Genomic DNA, 16,106 nt, shown 5'->3' with positions numbered 1-16,106 from the left:
CTCGTGGTCTAATGCTGGAACCTCCCTCAATTTCCTGCAGGAACCCACTGACTCAGCACAGGAGCGGATTGTGAATAAACTTGCTGATATGATTCAGTACAGACTGTCTCTGAACAGCGAACTGCCCCACACGAGGGGCATAGCTCCAGCTATGCCTTTGGTAAGTGTTTTACCCACATTTTTAACACTTTTCTGTCTGCACATCTGTGACCAGACCAAAGATTCTCCATGTCCATCGTAATTAGTCATTGCAAAGAGGGGGGGTTCCAACTCATTGCATCCGATAAGCACCTCACCCAGTCCACATCCACCTCACCCAGTCCACACCCACCTCACCCAGTCCACACCCACCTCACCCAGTCCACACCCACCTCACCCAGTCCACACCCACCTCACCCAGTCCACACCCACCTCACCCAGTCCACACCCACCTCACCCAGTCCACACCCACCTCACCCAGTCCACACCCACCTCACCCAGTCCACACCCACCTCACCCAGTCCACACCCACCTCACCCAGTCCACACCCACCTCACCCAGTCCACACCCAACTCACCCAGTCCACACCCAACTCACCCAGTCCACACCCAACTCACCCAGTCCACACCCAACTCACCCAGTCCACACCCAACTCACCCAGTCCACACCCAACTCACCCAGTCCACACCCAACTCACCCAGTCCACACCCAACTCACCCAGTCCACACCCAACTCACCCAGTCCACACCCAACTCACCCAGTCCACACCCAACTCACCCAGTCCACACCCAACTCACCCAGTCCACACCCAACTCACCCAGTCCACACCCAACTCACCCAGTCCACACCCAACTCACCCAGTCCACACCCAACTCACCCAGTCCACACCCAACTCACCCAGTCCACACCCAACTCACCCAGTCCACACCCAACTCACCCAGTCCACACCCAACTCACCCAGTCCACACCCAACTCACCCAGTCCACACCCAACTCACCCAGTCCACACCCAACTCACCCAGTCCACACCCAACTCACCCAGTCCACACCCAACTCACCCAGTCCACACCCAACTCACCCAGTCCACACCCAACTCACCCAGTCCACACCCAACTCACCCAGTCCACACCCAACTCACCCAGTCCACACCCAACTCACCCAGTCCACACCCAACTCACCCAGTCCACACCCAACTCACCCAGTCCACACCCAACTCACCCAGTCCACACCCAACTCACCCAGTCCACACCCAACTCACCCAGTCCACACCCAACTCACCCAGTCCACACCCAACTCACCCAGTCCACACCCAACTCACCCAGTCCACACCCAACTCACCCAGTCCACACCCAACTCACCCAGTCCACACCCAACTCACCCAGTCCACACCCAACTCACCCAGTCCACACCCAACTCACCCAGTCCACACCCAACTCACCCAGTCCACACCCAACTCACCCAGTCCACACCCAACTCACCCAGTCCACACCCAACTCACCCAGTCCACACCCAACTCACCCAGTCCACACCCAACTCACCCAGTCCACACCCAACTCACCCAGTCCACACCCAACTCACCCAGTCCACACCCAACTCACCCAGTCCACACCCAACTCACCCAGTCCACACCCAACTCACCCAGTCCACACCCAACTCACCCAGTCCACACCCAACTCACCCAGTCCACACCCAACTCACCCAGTCCACACCCAACTCACCCAGTCCACACCCAACTCACCCAGTCCACACCCAACTCACCCAGTCCACACCCAACTCACCCAGTCCACACCCAACTCACCCAGTCCACACCCAACTCACCCAGTCCACACCCAACTCACCCAGTCCACACCCAACTCACCCAGTCCACACCCAACTCACCCAGTCCACACCCAACTCACCCAGTCCACACCCAACTCACCCAGTCCACACCCAACTCACCCAGTCCACACCCAACTCACCCAGTCCACACCCAACTCACCCAGTCCACACCCAACTCACCCAGTCCACACCCAACTCACCCAGTCCACACCCAACTCACCCAGTCCACACCCAACTCACCCAGTCCACACCCAACTCACCCAGTCCACACCCAACTCACCCAGTCCACACCCAACTCACCCAGTCCACACCCAACTCACCCAGTCCACACCCAACTCACCCAGTCCACACCCAACTCACCCAGTCCACACCCAACTCACCCAGTCCACACCCAACTCACCCAGTCCACACCCAACTCACCCAGTCCACACCCAACTCACCCAGTCCACACCCAACTCACCCAGTCCACACCCAACTCACCCAGTCCACACCCAACTCACCCAGTCCACACCCAACTCACCCAGTCCACACCCAACTCACCCAGTCCACACCCAACTCACCCAGTCCACACCCAACTCACCCAGTCCACACCCAACTCACCCAGTCCACACCCAACTCACCCAGTCCACACCCAACTCACCCAGTCCACACCCAACTCACCCAGTCCACACCCAACTCACCCAGTCCACACCCAACTCACCCAGTCCACACCCAACTCACCCAGTCCACACCCAACTCACCCAGTCCACACCCAACTCACCCAGTCCACACCCAACTCACCCAGTCCACACCCAACTCACCCAGTCCACACCCAACTCACCCAGTCCACACCCAACTCACCCAGTCCACACCCAACTCACCCAGTCCACACCCAACTCACCCAGTCCACACCCAACTCACCCAGTCCACACCCAACTCACCCAGTCCACACCCAACTCACCCAGTCCACACCCAACTCACCCAGTCCACACCCAACTCACCCAGTCCACACCCAACTCACCCAGTCCACACCCAACTCACCCAGTCCACACCCAACTCACCCAGTCCACACCCAACTCACCCAGTCCACACCCAACTCACCCAGTCCACACCCAACTCACCCAGTCCACACCCAACTCACCCAGTCCACACCCAACTCACCCAGTCCACACCCAACTCACCCAGTCCACACCCAACTCACCCAGTCCACACCCAACTCACCCAGTCCACACCCAACTCACCCAGTCCACACCCAACTCACCCAGTCCACACCCAACTCACCCAGTCCACACCCAACTCACCCAGTCCACACCCAACTCACCCAGTCCACACCCAACTCACCCAGTCCACACCCAACTCACCCAGTCCACACCCACCTCACCCAGTCCACACCCACCTCACCCAGTCCACACCCACCTCACCCAGTCCACACCCACCTCACCCAGTCCACACCCACCTCACCCAGTCCACACCCACCTCACCCAGTCCACACCCACCTCACCCAGTCCACATCCAACTCACCCAGTCCACATCCAACTCACCTGTTCTGGGAGTGTTTGATGTGTGGAGGGAGCTTTACTCTGTATCTAACCCCGTGCTGCCCCTGCCCTGGGAGTGTTTGATGGGGACAGTATAGAGGGAGCTTTACTCTATATCTAACCCTGTGCTGTCCCTGTCCTGGGAGTGTTTGATGGGGACAGTGTGGAGGGAGCTTTACTCTGTATCTAACCCCGTGCTGTACCTGTCCTGGGAGTGTTTGATGGGGACAGTGTAGAGGGAGCTTTACTCTGTATCTAACCCCGTGCTGTACCTGTCCTGGGAGTGTTTGATGGGGACAGTGTAGAGGGGGCTTTACTCTGTATCTAGCCCCGTGCTGTACCTGTCCTGGGAGTGTTTGATGGGGACCGTGTAGAGGGAGCTTTACTCTGTATCTAACCCCGTGCCGTACCTGTCCTGGGAGTGTTTGATGGGGATAGTGTGGAGGGAGCTTTACTCTGTATCTAACCCCGTGCTGTCCCTGTCCTGGGAGTGTTTGATGGGGACAGTATAGAGGGAGCTTTACTCTATATCTAACCCTGTGCTGTCCCTGTCCTGGGAGTGTTTGATGGGGACAGTGTAGAGGGAGCTTTACTCTGTATCTAACCCCGTGCTGTACCTGTCCTGGGAGAGTTTGATGGGGACAGTGTAGAGGGAGCTTTACTCTGTATCTAACCCCGTGCTCTTCCTGTCCTGTGAGTGTTTGATGGGGACAGTGAAGAGGGAGCTTTACTCTGTATCTCACCCCGTGCTGTACCTGTCCTGGGAGTGTTTGATGGGGACAGTGTAGAGGGAGCTTTTCTGTGCTGTACAAAGGGTGGTCCTTCACTCACTCAATACAATGATGCCTTGAACTATGGTTGGTTGATGGTTGGTAATTCAGTGGTGAATCATTAATGATTTGTGTTGTTCATAGAAATACCTGCCTGGGAATTTCCCTCGAACAAACCCACTCCGGGCTCCAGCTCCTGTAACCTACGGAGACACAAATGGCCATTGGAAACAGGTTCTTCCGTAAGTAAGGCGCTGCTTCCCGCTGGGCTGGGACCCAGTTACCAGATTGTCAGTGGCAAATCAACCAGTTCTGATTCAATCCACAGTTGTAAGCCACACACCTGTGATGGTGGAGGGCCCAGAACGGCCAGGCTGGGCTGAATGGTCCCCACTTGTCCCTGAATCGCCATTGGTTAGGTAGAACCTCAGCTGATTTGTCCTCATTGGGGATGCAGGAGCCAATCGGCATGCTCCACCGAGCTCACGGCGATGACTAGCCCTCAATTGGGGATTTTTATTGTCATGTTGGATCTATTTGTTGATTTCCCTCGGGGGAATTTGCTTGGTCCCCGCTACATTAACTCAGCGATATTGGCTCGGAGACACATTTCCTCCCACTGCGACTGGGGACTTTTAATTAAACTGTGAATCATCAAGGAGAATACTGCCCCTATCGTCAGACCTGGTATTTCCATTTGTTAGTTTACCGGGATAAAAGCTGCCTCGTAAAATATTTCTGCTATTTGTCGGCTGCAGAGACATTGATAGGATGCAGAGCTGGGCTGAGAAGTGGCAGGTGGAGTTTAACCCTGATAAGTGCGAGGTGATTCATTTTGGTGGTACAAATTTGAATGCGGATTACAGGGTCAACGGCAGGGTTCTGAGGATTGTGGAGGAACAGAGAGATCTTGGGGTTCCTGTCCACAGATCTCTGAAGGTTGCCACTCAAGTGGATAGAGCCGTGAAGAAGGCCTATAGTTGTGTTAGCGTTTATTAACAGGGGGCTTGAGTTTAAGAGCTGTGAGGTTATGCTGCAACTGTACAGGACCCTGGTGAGACCACATTTGGAGTATTGTGTGCAGTTCTGGTCACCTCATTATAGGAAGGATGTGGAAGCATTGGAAAGGGTGGAAAGGAGATTTACCAGGATGCTGCCTGGTTTGGAGGGTAGGTCTTATGAGGAAAGGTTGAGGAAGCGAGGGCTTTTCTCTTTGGAGCGGAGGAGGATGGGAGGTGACTTAATAGAGGTTTATAAGATGATGAGGGGGATAGATAGAGTGGACGTTCAGAGACTATTTCCTCGGGTGGATGTAGCTGTTACAATATAAGGTTGTATAACTATAAGGTTCAGGGTGGGAGATATAGGAGGGATGTCCGAGGTAGGTTCTTGACTCAGAGAGTGGTTCGGGTGTGGAATGGACTGCCTGCTGTGATAGTGCAGTCGGACACTTTAGGAACTTTCAAGCGGTTATTGGAGAGGCACATGGAGCACACCAGAATGACAGGGAGTGGGATAGCTCGATCTTGGTTTCGGACAATGCTCGGCACAACATCGGGGGCCGAAGGGCCTGTTCTGTGCTGTTCTGTTCTATGTTATTTTTGTTCCTATATCCTCTCCCTCCATTCCTCAATCCCACCTCCTACCCATAGGCGTCAATCACAACCTACCTCACCCCTCCTCATACCCCTCAATCCCCAAATACCCACCTATCCCATATCCCTCAATATCCAACTACCTACCTTCTCCCCATATCCCTCAGTTCCACCGCCTCCTCATAGGCATCAATCCCCACCTACCCAACCCCTCCTCATATTCCTCTATCCCCAAATACCTACCTCCTCCTCATATCCCTCAATCCACACCAACCCACCTCCTCCCCGTATCCCACAATCCCACACCAACCCACCTTCTCCCCATATCCCTCAATCCACGCCAACCCACCTTTTCCCCATATCCCACAATCCCGACCTACCCAACCCCTCCTCATATTCCTCTATCCCCAAATACCTACCTCCTCCCCGTATCCCACAATCTCCCACCAACCCACCTTCTCCCCGTATCCCTCAGGTCCACCGCCTCCTCTTAGGCGTCAATCCACACCAACCCACCTTCTCCTCTTATCCCACAATCCCCACCAACCCACCTTCTCCCCGTATCCCTCAGGTCCACCGCCTCCTCTTAGGCGTCAATCCCGACCTACCCAACCCCTCCTCATATTCCTCTATCCCCAAATACCTACCTCCTCCTCATATCCCACAATCTCCCCCCAACCCACCTTTTCCCCATATCCCACAATCCCAACCTACCCAACCCCTCCTCATATTCCTCTATCCCCAAATACCTACCTCCTCCCCGTATCCCACACCAACCCACCTTCTCCCCATATCCCTCAATCCACACCAACCCACCTTTTCCCCATATCCCTCAATCCACACCAACCCACCTTCTCCCCGTATCCCTCAGGTCCACCGCCTCCTCTTAGGCGTCAATCCCCACCTCTTCCTCATATCCCACAATTCCCCACCAACCAATAGTCAGAGGCTTTTCCCCAGGGTAGAGGGGTCAATTACTAGGGGGCATAGGTTTAAGGTGAGAGGGGCAAGGTTTAGAGTAGATGTACGAGGCAAGTTTTTTACGCAGAGGGTAGTGGGTGCCTGGAACTCACTACCGGAGGAGGTAGTGGAAGCAGGGATGATAGGGACATTTAAGGGGCATCTTGACAAATATATGAATAGGATGGGAATAGAAGTATACGGACCCAGGAAGTGTAGAAGATTGTAGTTTAGTCGGGCAGTATGGTCGGCACGGGCTTGGAGGGCCGAAGGGCCTGTTCCTGTGCTGTACATTTCTTTGTTCTTTGTTCTTTGTTCTCCCCGTATCCCTCAATCCCCACTGTTATAACCTGCCTACTTACCATTGGCTGGGGACTAATGACTATCCCACAATCCTGTGGGAGTATGAGCTTCCCCAATGAGGGGTTCGGAGAAACCACTAGTAAACTCCTAGTATAAATAAAGCTGGCCAGTTCAGGAACCAGCAGGAAGGAGTATGTAGCAAGGGAAGTTACTGCTACTGTTATGTATATATGTTATAGTAAATAGATGTTATTACTTTGTATCCTTAAAACTCGTGCTGGATTCTTCGTGGCCCTCACAAAACTGGCGACGAGGGTTAAAGTGAATAGCTGTCTACACTGCTGAAGCCACCTCCCTGGAGTTTTGTTGGATACAGGTTGGAAGTTGTTTTCTATTATACCATGCCTCTGTACGGACGTTTGGATGTTTTTGATGCTGCGCTGGAAAGCTGGAACCAGTACACGCAACGGATGCGTTACTATTTCCGGGCAAACAATATCACCAAAAACGAGCGCCAGGTGGTCAGTTTGCTCACCGCCTGCGGCCCGCATACGTTTGGGGTGATTAGGAGCCTTGCGTACCCAGCTGTGCCGGACACCAAAACGTTTGACGAACTTGTGAATATAGTGGGGCAACACTTTAACCCAACCCCATCCACGATAGTCCAGCGTTACAGGTTTAACACCGCTGAGAGGACCCCAGGAGAATCCCTTGCCGATTTTCTATCCAGGCTACGCAGGATTGCGGAGTACTGTGACTATGGTGAGACCTTGTCAGAAATGTTACGCGACCGTTTGGTTTGCGGTATTAACAATGCAGCCACCCAGAGAAAGTTGTTAGCGGAGCCAACATTGACTTTTCAATAGGCCATTCAAATAGTCTTGTCCCGAGAGAGCGCAGAGCGAGGAGTACAGGAGCTACAGGGAATGGAAGTGCATGCCTTGGGCCGCAACCCTTTCCGTCCAAAAACGTCACCCGCACTCCTGCGGTACCTTGGGCGAGGCAACGTCCGGACCGACGCCAGTGGCCATCGGACATTCCTCCCCGAAGGGAGCCTTCTCCAGAGCCAATGGATGAGGAGCCATGTCCGTGTCAGACTTGTAGGCGCCGACCCCGTCGCGGACGGCGGTCCTGGGGGCGCCAGAGGCGCCGTCGTTCCGACCGAAACTGGGACCAGCCCAGGGGCCGTAACTGGGACCAGCCCAGAGGCCGTACCTTCCATGTGGATGAACCTGCGGTGACTACTCCTGAGGACGTGGAGACGGAGGACGACTGCCTGCAGCTGCATTGTGTGGCAGCTCCCCGTGTGGCCCCCATTAAGGTGACAGTACGGGTCAATGGTCACCCGCTTGAGATGGAGTTGGATACTGGCGCAGCGGTCTCCGTGATCGCCCAGAGGACATTCGACCGCATCAAGCAGGGTTTTACTGACCCTTACATTAACCGACTCACAGGCCAGGTTGGCCACCTACACGGGGGAACCACTGGACATTGCAGGAACTACAATGACCCCTGTTGTCTATGGACGCCAGGAGGGGCGTTTCCCACTTATCGTGGTGCGCGGCCATGGGCCCAGCCTGTTGGGTCGGGACTGGTTGCGCCATTTGCGGTTGCAATGGTAGCACATCCTCCAAACAGTTTCTGATGGGTTGACCGAGGTGCTAGGACAATACCCAGATGTATTCCAGCCTGGTTTGGGGAAAATAAAAGGGGCCGTAGCCCGTATCCAAGTTGAACCAGGAGCCACGCCGCGCTATTTCCGGGCGCGCCCAGTGCCTTACGCCTTGCTTGAGAAGGTAGAAGGGGAGCTCACTCGTTTGGAGAGTTTGGGTAGTATCAGGCCCGTCCGTTTTGCTGATTGGGCAGCACCAATTGTACCTGTAATGAAGCCAGATGCCACAGTTCGCTTGTGTGGTGACTATAAACTTAGTGAATACAGTTTCCCGACTCGACCGATATCCAATGCCTCGCATAGAGGATCTCTACGCGAAACTTGCAGGTGGACTCTCGTTTACAAAATTAGATATGAGTCACGCCTACCTGCAGTTGGAGCTGGACCCTGCCTCCCGACCATATGTAATGATTAATACACACCGGGGCCTGTATGAATATACACGGTTGCCCTTTGGAGTATCCTCTGCCTGCGCAATTTTTCAACGTGTTATGGAGGGCATTTTGAGAGGTTTACCACGTGTGGCTGTCTACTTAGATGACGTTTTGATTACAGGGACGTCGGAGCAAGAACATTTGGAAAATCTGGAGGCTGTCCTTAGACGCCTTTCGGAGGCTGGAGTCCGTTTACATCGCACAAAGTGCGTATTTCAGGCAAAAGAAGTAGTCTACCTAGGTTATCGGGTGGACCGCGAAGGTCTGCACCCCGTCGCAGAGAAGGTGTGTGCAATTCAACATGCCCCCGCCCCGACTGACACTTCGCATCTTCGTTCTTTTCTCGGCCTCGTAAACTATTACGGGAAGTTCCTCCCCAATCTGGCAACTACGCTGGCCCCTTTGCACCTTCTGCAAAAGAAAAATCACACCTGGGTTTGGGGTCAGCCGCAAGAAACCGCTTTCCAGCGGGTAAAGCAACAATTGTCGTTGTCTGGGTTACAAACCCACTATGATCCTGGAAAGCCTTTGCTCGTCACATGTGATGCATCCCCGTATGGTATTGGGGCCGTCCTGTCCCACAAGATGGAGAACGGGACCGAGCGACCGATAGCTTTCGCCTCCCGCACATTGACTGCAGCGGAGAAAAAGTACGCGCAGATCGAGAAGGAGGGCCTGGCAGTGGTTTTTGCGGTGAAACGCTTCCACCAGTACGTGTATGGCCGCCATTTCACTATCGTGACTGATCATAAGCCCCTGCTGGGACTTTTCAGAGAGGATAAGCCAATACCGCCCATTGCTTCTGCACGGATCCAGCGCTGGGCTTTGTTGCTTGCTGCATACGAGTATTCTCTGGAGCACAAACCAGGTACGCAGATAGCAAATGCCGACGCACTGAGCCAATTGCCTTTATCGACCGGCCCCATGTCGACCCCCACGACAGGTGAGGTGGTTGCAACCCTAACGTTTATGGACACCTTGCCTGTCACGGCATCACAGATCCGTGAGTGGACCCAGACGGAGCCAGTCCTGTCAAAGGTTCGGCACATAGTCCTGTATGGCGGGCAGCATAGACAGCTCCCAGGCGAGTTGCGGGCATTTTCCTCCAAGCTGTCAGAATTCAGCGTGGAAGACGGCATCCTCTTGTGGGGGACGCGTGTGATTGTCCCGGAAAAAGGCCAGGAGCTGATACTAACAGACTTGCACAATGGGCATCCAGGCGTGACCAAAATGAAAATGTTGGCCCGGAGTTGTGTCTGGTGGCCAGGCCTCGACACCGACATTGAGAAGGTGGCCCAAAACTGCTCCATTTGCCAGGAGCATCAGAAGCTTCCGCCGGCCGCGCCCCTACATCACTGGGAATGGCCAGGGCGGCCTTGGGCACGCTTGCATGCAGATTTCGCAGGCCCTTTTCAAGGATCCATGTTCCTTCTACTAATTGACGCCCAGTCCAAATGGCTAGAAGTGCATAAGATGCAGGGGACAACGTCCTGCGCAACAATTGAAAAGATGCGTATATCGTTTAGTACGCATGGCCTCCTCGAGGTGCTGGTCACGGATAATGGCACTCCATTCACGAGTGAGGAGTTTGCTAGGTTCACAAAGATGAACGGCATCCGCCATATCCGCACTGCCCCTTACCACCCGGCTTCAAATGGGTTGGCAGAGCGCGCAGTGCAGACATTCAAAAGAGGCCTAAAGAAGCAGTCTTCCGGATCAATGGACACGAGACTGGCTCGCTTTTTGTTTACGTACAGGACCACCCCCCATGCAGCGACTGGGGTAGCTCCCGCAGAACTCCTAATGGGCCGGAGACTTCGCACCCGCCTTAGTATGGTTTTCCCGGACATTGGCGCAAAAGTACGCCGCACACAAGAACGGCAGGGACCGGGATTGTCTCGGCATCGTCCGATTCGGCAGTTTGCGCCCGGTGACCCAGTATTCGTTCGGAATTTTGCTGGTGGTGCCCAATGGGTTCCTGGGGTAATCTTTTGCCAAACGGGCCCTATATCTTACCAAGTGCAAGCCCAGGGTCTCCAGCGAAAACATGTAGACCACGTTCGGTCCAGAAGATCATCCCCTCAAAAGATTCCCCGCCCCCGGAGCTCATTTCAACAGCCGCAGAGACCGGAGACAAGGGAAGGTAGTCCTCACAATCTTCCACTGGTGCCTCACTCGAAGCCTGCGCAGGTCGTTACGGGACCGAATGGAGATAGAGACGCTGACATGATGGAGGCAGCAGACTCTGACTCCGAGATGGAGACACAGGTTGCATCAGAGGGGGAATCCTCGGGTCCACGGGCCGTGGATGTACAACCGCGCCGTTCATCACGGAAGCGCCGGTCTCCGTCTCGTTACACGCCGCCTGATCCAGCGCCGCGTGCAAATGGCATCCGGCCTGCGGCCAAACGAGTCCGACGCCCTCCTTCGCCAGGGTCTTCGGTGGATTCCTTGGACTTTGGGGGGGAGGGATGTTATAACCTGCCTACTTACCATTGGCTGGGGACTAATGACTATCCCACAATCCTGTGGGAGTATGAGCTTCCCCAATGAGGGGGGCGGAGAAACCACGAGTAAACTCCTAGTATAAATAAAGCTGGCCAGTTCAGGAACCAGCAGGAAGGAATATGTAGCAAGGGAAGTTACTGCTACTGTTATGTATATGTGTTATAGTAAATAAATGTTATTACTTTGTATCCTTAAAACTCGTGCTGGATTCTTCGTGGCCCTTACAAAACCCACCTACCCACCTCCTCCCCGTATCCCTCAATCCACACCCATCCACCTTCTCCCCGTATCCCTCAATCCCCCACCTACCCACCTCCTCCCCGTATCCCTCAATCCCCCACCTACCCACCCTCTCCCCGTATCCCTCAGTCCCCCACCTACCCACCTTCTCCCCATATCACTCAATCCCCACCTACTCCTCGTATCCCTCAATCCCCCACCTACCCAACTTCTCCCCGTATCGCTCAATCCCCCACACACCCACCTTCTCCCCGTATCCCTCAATCCCCCACCTACCCACCTTCTCCCCGTATCCCTCAATCCCCACCTACTCCTCGTATCCCTCAATCCCCCACCTACCCACCTTCTCCCCATATCCCTCAATCCCCTACCTACCCACCTTCTCCCCGTATCCCTCAATCCCCCACCTACCTATAAATGTGAGGTGATGCATTTTGGCAGATCGAATCAGGCCAGGACCTACTCAGTTAATGGTATGGCGTTGGGGAGAGTTATAGAACAAAGAGATCTAGGAGTACAGGTTCATAGCTCCTTGAAGGTGGAGTCGCAGCTGGACAGGGTGGTGAAGAAGGCATTCGGCATGCTTGGTTTCATTGGTCAGAACATTGAATACAGGAGTTGGGACGTCTTGTTGAAGTTGTACAAGACATTGGTACGGCCACACTTGGAATACTGTGTGCAGTTCTGGTCACCCTATTATAGAAAGGATATTATTAAACTGGAAAGAGTGCAGAAAAGATTGACGAGGATGTTGCCGGGACTTGATGGTTTGAGTTATAAGGAGAGGCTGGATAGAACAACAAAGAACAAAGAACAAAGAAATGTACAGCACAGGAACAGGCCCTTCGGCCCTCCAAGCCCGCGCCGACCATACTGCCCGACTAAACTACAATCTTCTACACTTCCTGGGTCCGTATCCTTCTATTCCCATCCTATTCATATATTTGTCAAGATGCCCCTTAAATGTCCCTATCGTCCCTGCTTCCACTACCTCCTCCGGTAGCGAGTTCCAGGCACCCACTACCCTCTGCGTAAAAAACTTGCCTCGTACATCTACTCTAAACCTTGCCCCTCTCACCTTAAACCTATGCCCCCTAGTAATTGACCCCTCTACCCTGGGGAAAAGCCTCTGACTATCCACTCTGTCTATGCCCCTCATAATTTTGTAGACCTCTATCAGGTCGCCCCTCAACCTCCTTCGTTCCAGAGAGAACAAACCGAGTTTATTCAATCGCTCCTCATAGCTTATGCCCTCCATACCAGGCAACATTCTGGTAAATCTCTTCTGCACCCTCTCTAAAGCCTCCACATCCTTCTGGTAGTGTGGCGACCAGAATTGAACACTATACTCCAAGTGTGGCCTAACTAAGGTTCTATACAGCTGCAACATGACTTGCCAATTCTTATACTCAATGCCCCGTCCAATGAAGGCAAGCATGCCGTATGCCTTCTTGACTACCTTCTCCACCTGTGTTGCCCCTTTCAATGACCTGTGGACCTGTACTCCTAGATCTCTTTGACTTTCAATACTCTTGAGGGTTCTACCATTCACTGTATATTCCCTACCTGCATTAGCCCTTCCAAAATGCATTACCTCACATTTGTCCGGATTAAACTCCATCTGCCATCTCTCCGCCCAAGTCTCCAGACAATCTAAATCCTGCTGTATCCTCAGACAGTCCTCATCGCTATCCGCAATTCCACCAACCTTTGTGTCGTCTGCAAACTTACTAATCAGACCAGTTACATTTTCCTCCAAATCATTTATATATACTACAAACAGCAAAGGTCCCAGCACTGATCCCTGTGGAACACCACTGGTCACAGCCCTCCAATTAGAAAAGCATCCCTCCATTGCTACCCTCTGCCTTCTATGGCCTAGCCAGTTCTGAATCCACCTTGCCAGCTCACCCCTGATCCCATGTGACTTCACCTTTTGTACTAGTCTACCATGAGGGACCTTGTCAAAGGCCTTACTGAAGTCCATGTAGACAACATCCACTGCCCTACCTGCATCAATCATCTTAGTGACCTCCTCGAAAAACTCTATCAAGTTAGTGAGACACGACCTCCCCTTCACAAAACCGTGCTGCCTCTCACTAATACGTCCATTTGCTTCCAAATGGGAGTAGATCCTGTCTCGAAGAATTCTCTCCAGTAATTTCCCTACCACTGAAGTAAGGCTCACCGGCCTGTAGTTCCCGGGATTATCCTTGCTACCCTTCTTAAACAGAGGAACAAGATTGGCTATTCTCCAGTCCTCCGGGACATCCCCTGAAGACAGCGAGGATCCAAAGATTTCTGTCAAGGCCTCAGCAATTTCCTCTCCAGCCTCCTTCAGTATTCTGGGGTAGATCCCATCAGGCCCTGGGGACTTATCTACCTTAATATTTTTTAAGACACCCAACACCTCGTCTTTTTGGATCACAATGTGACCCAGGCTATCTACACCCCCTTCTCCAGACTCAACATCTACCAATTCCTTCTCTTTGGTGAATACTGATGCAAAATATTCATTTAGTACCTCGCCCATTTCCTCTGGCTCCACACATAGATTCCCTTGCCTATCCTTCAGTGGGCCAACCCTTTCCCTGGCTACCCTCTTGCTTTTTATGTACGTGTAAAAAGCCTTGGGATTTTCCTTAACCCTATTTGCCAATGACTTTTCATGACCCCTTCTAGCCCTCCTGACTCCTTGCTTAAGTTCCTTCCTACTTTCCTTATATGCCACACAGGCTTCGTCTGTTCCCAGCCTTTTAGCCCTGACAAATAGACTGGGACTTTTTTCCTTGGAGCGTAGGAGGCTTAGGGGTGATCTTATAGAGGTCTATAAAATAATGAGGGGCATAGATAAGGTAGATAGTCAACATCTTTTCCCAAAGGTAGGAGAGTCTAAAACTAGAGGGCATAGGTTTAAGGTGAGAGGGGAGAGATTCAGAAGGGCCTAGAGGGGGCAATTTCTTCACTCAGAGGGTAGTGAGTGTCTGGAATGGGCTGCCAGAGGTAGTAGTAGAGACGGGTACAATGGTGTCTTTTAAAAAGCATTTAGATAGTTACATGGGTAAGATGGGTATAGAGGGTTATGGGCCAAGTGCGGGCAACTGGGACTAGCTTAATGGTAAAAACTGGGCGGCATGGACTGGTTGGGCCGAAGGGCCTGTTTCCATGCTGTAAACTTCTATGATTCTATACCCACCTTCTCCCCATATCCCTCAATCCCCCACCTACCCACCTTCTCTCCGTATCCCTCAATCCCCCATTTGCCCAACTTCTCCCCTTATTCCTCAATCCCCCACCTACCCAACGTCTTCCCGTATCCCTCAATGCCCCACTACCCAACGTCTCCCCGTATCCCTCAATCCCCCACCTACCCACCTCCTCCCCGTATCCCTCAATCCCCCACCTACCCACCTCCTCCCCGTATCCCTCAATCCATACCTACCCAACTTCTTCCCGTATCCCTCAATGCCCCACCTGCCCACCTCCTCCCCGTATCCCTCAATCCCCCACCTACCCACCTTCTCCCCGTATCCCTCAATGCCCCACCTGCCCACCTCCTCCCCGTATCCCTCAATCCCCCACCTACCCAACTTCTCCCCATATCCCTCAATGCCCCACCTGCTCACCTCCTCTCCGTATCCCTCAATCCCCCACCTACCCACCTTCTCCCCGTATTCCTCAATCCCCCACCTACCCACCTTCTCCCCATATCGCTCAATCCCCCACCTACCCACCTTCTCCCCATATCCCTCAATCCCCCACCTACCCACCTCCTCCCCGTATCCCTCAATCCCCACCTACCCACCTTCTCTCCGTATCCCTCAATCCCCCACCTACCCACCTTCTCTCTGTATCCCTCAATCCCCCACCTACCCAGCTTCTCCCCTTATTCCTCAATCCCCCACCTACCCACCTTCTCCCCGTATCCCTCAATCCCCCACCTACCCACCTTCTCGCCGTATCCCTCAATCCCCACCTACCCACCTTCTCCCCAGATCCCCCACCTACCCAGCTTCTCCCTGTATCCCTCAATCCCCCACCTACCCACCTTCTCCCCGTATCCCTCAATCCCCCACCTACCCAGCTTCTCCCTGTATCCCTCAATCCCCCACCTACCCACCTTCTCTCCGTATCCCTCAATACCCCACCTACCCAGCTTCTCCCTGTATCCCTCAATGCCCCACCTACCGACCTCCCCAAATTCCCCACCAACCCACCTTCTCCCCAAATCCCCCACCTACCCACCTTCTCCCCAGATCCCCCACCTACCCAGCTTCTCCCTGTATCCCTCAATCCCCCACCTACCGACCT

The 16,106-nt window shown here is 53.6% G+C and overlaps 2 protein-coding genes across 2 annotated transcripts in view; both read left to right on the top strand.

The window, feature by feature from the left end:
* Positions 1-16,106, top strand: part of LOC140402849 (NAD(P)H-hydrate epimerase-like) — a 923,606-nt gene that overhangs the window by 844,780 nt on the left and 62,720 nt on the right. The gene's annotated exons all lie outside the window — the stretch shown is intronic.
* Positions 1-16,106, top strand: part of LOC140402850 (uncharacterized) — an 88,597-nt gene that overhangs the window by 46,912 nt on the left and 25,579 nt on the right. The window contains exons 6-7 of the mRNA XM_072490474.1: positions 41-160; positions 4,228-4,325. Coding sequence (XP_072346575.1) covers positions 41-160; positions 4,228-4,325 — 218 coding nt within the window. The remainder of the gene's footprint in view (positions 1-40; positions 161-4,227; positions 4,326-16,106) is intronic.

The sequence above is a fragment of the Scyliorhinus torazame genome, chromosome 26 (assembly GCF_047496885.1).
Source record: "Scyliorhinus torazame isolate Kashiwa2021f chromosome 26, sScyTor2.1, whole genome shotgun sequence".
Taxonomy (NCBI): domain Eukaryota; kingdom Metazoa; phylum Chordata; class Chondrichthyes; order Carcharhiniformes; family Scyliorhinidae; genus Scyliorhinus; species Scyliorhinus torazame.
This window is presented reverse-complemented; position numbering and strand designations above follow the sequence as displayed.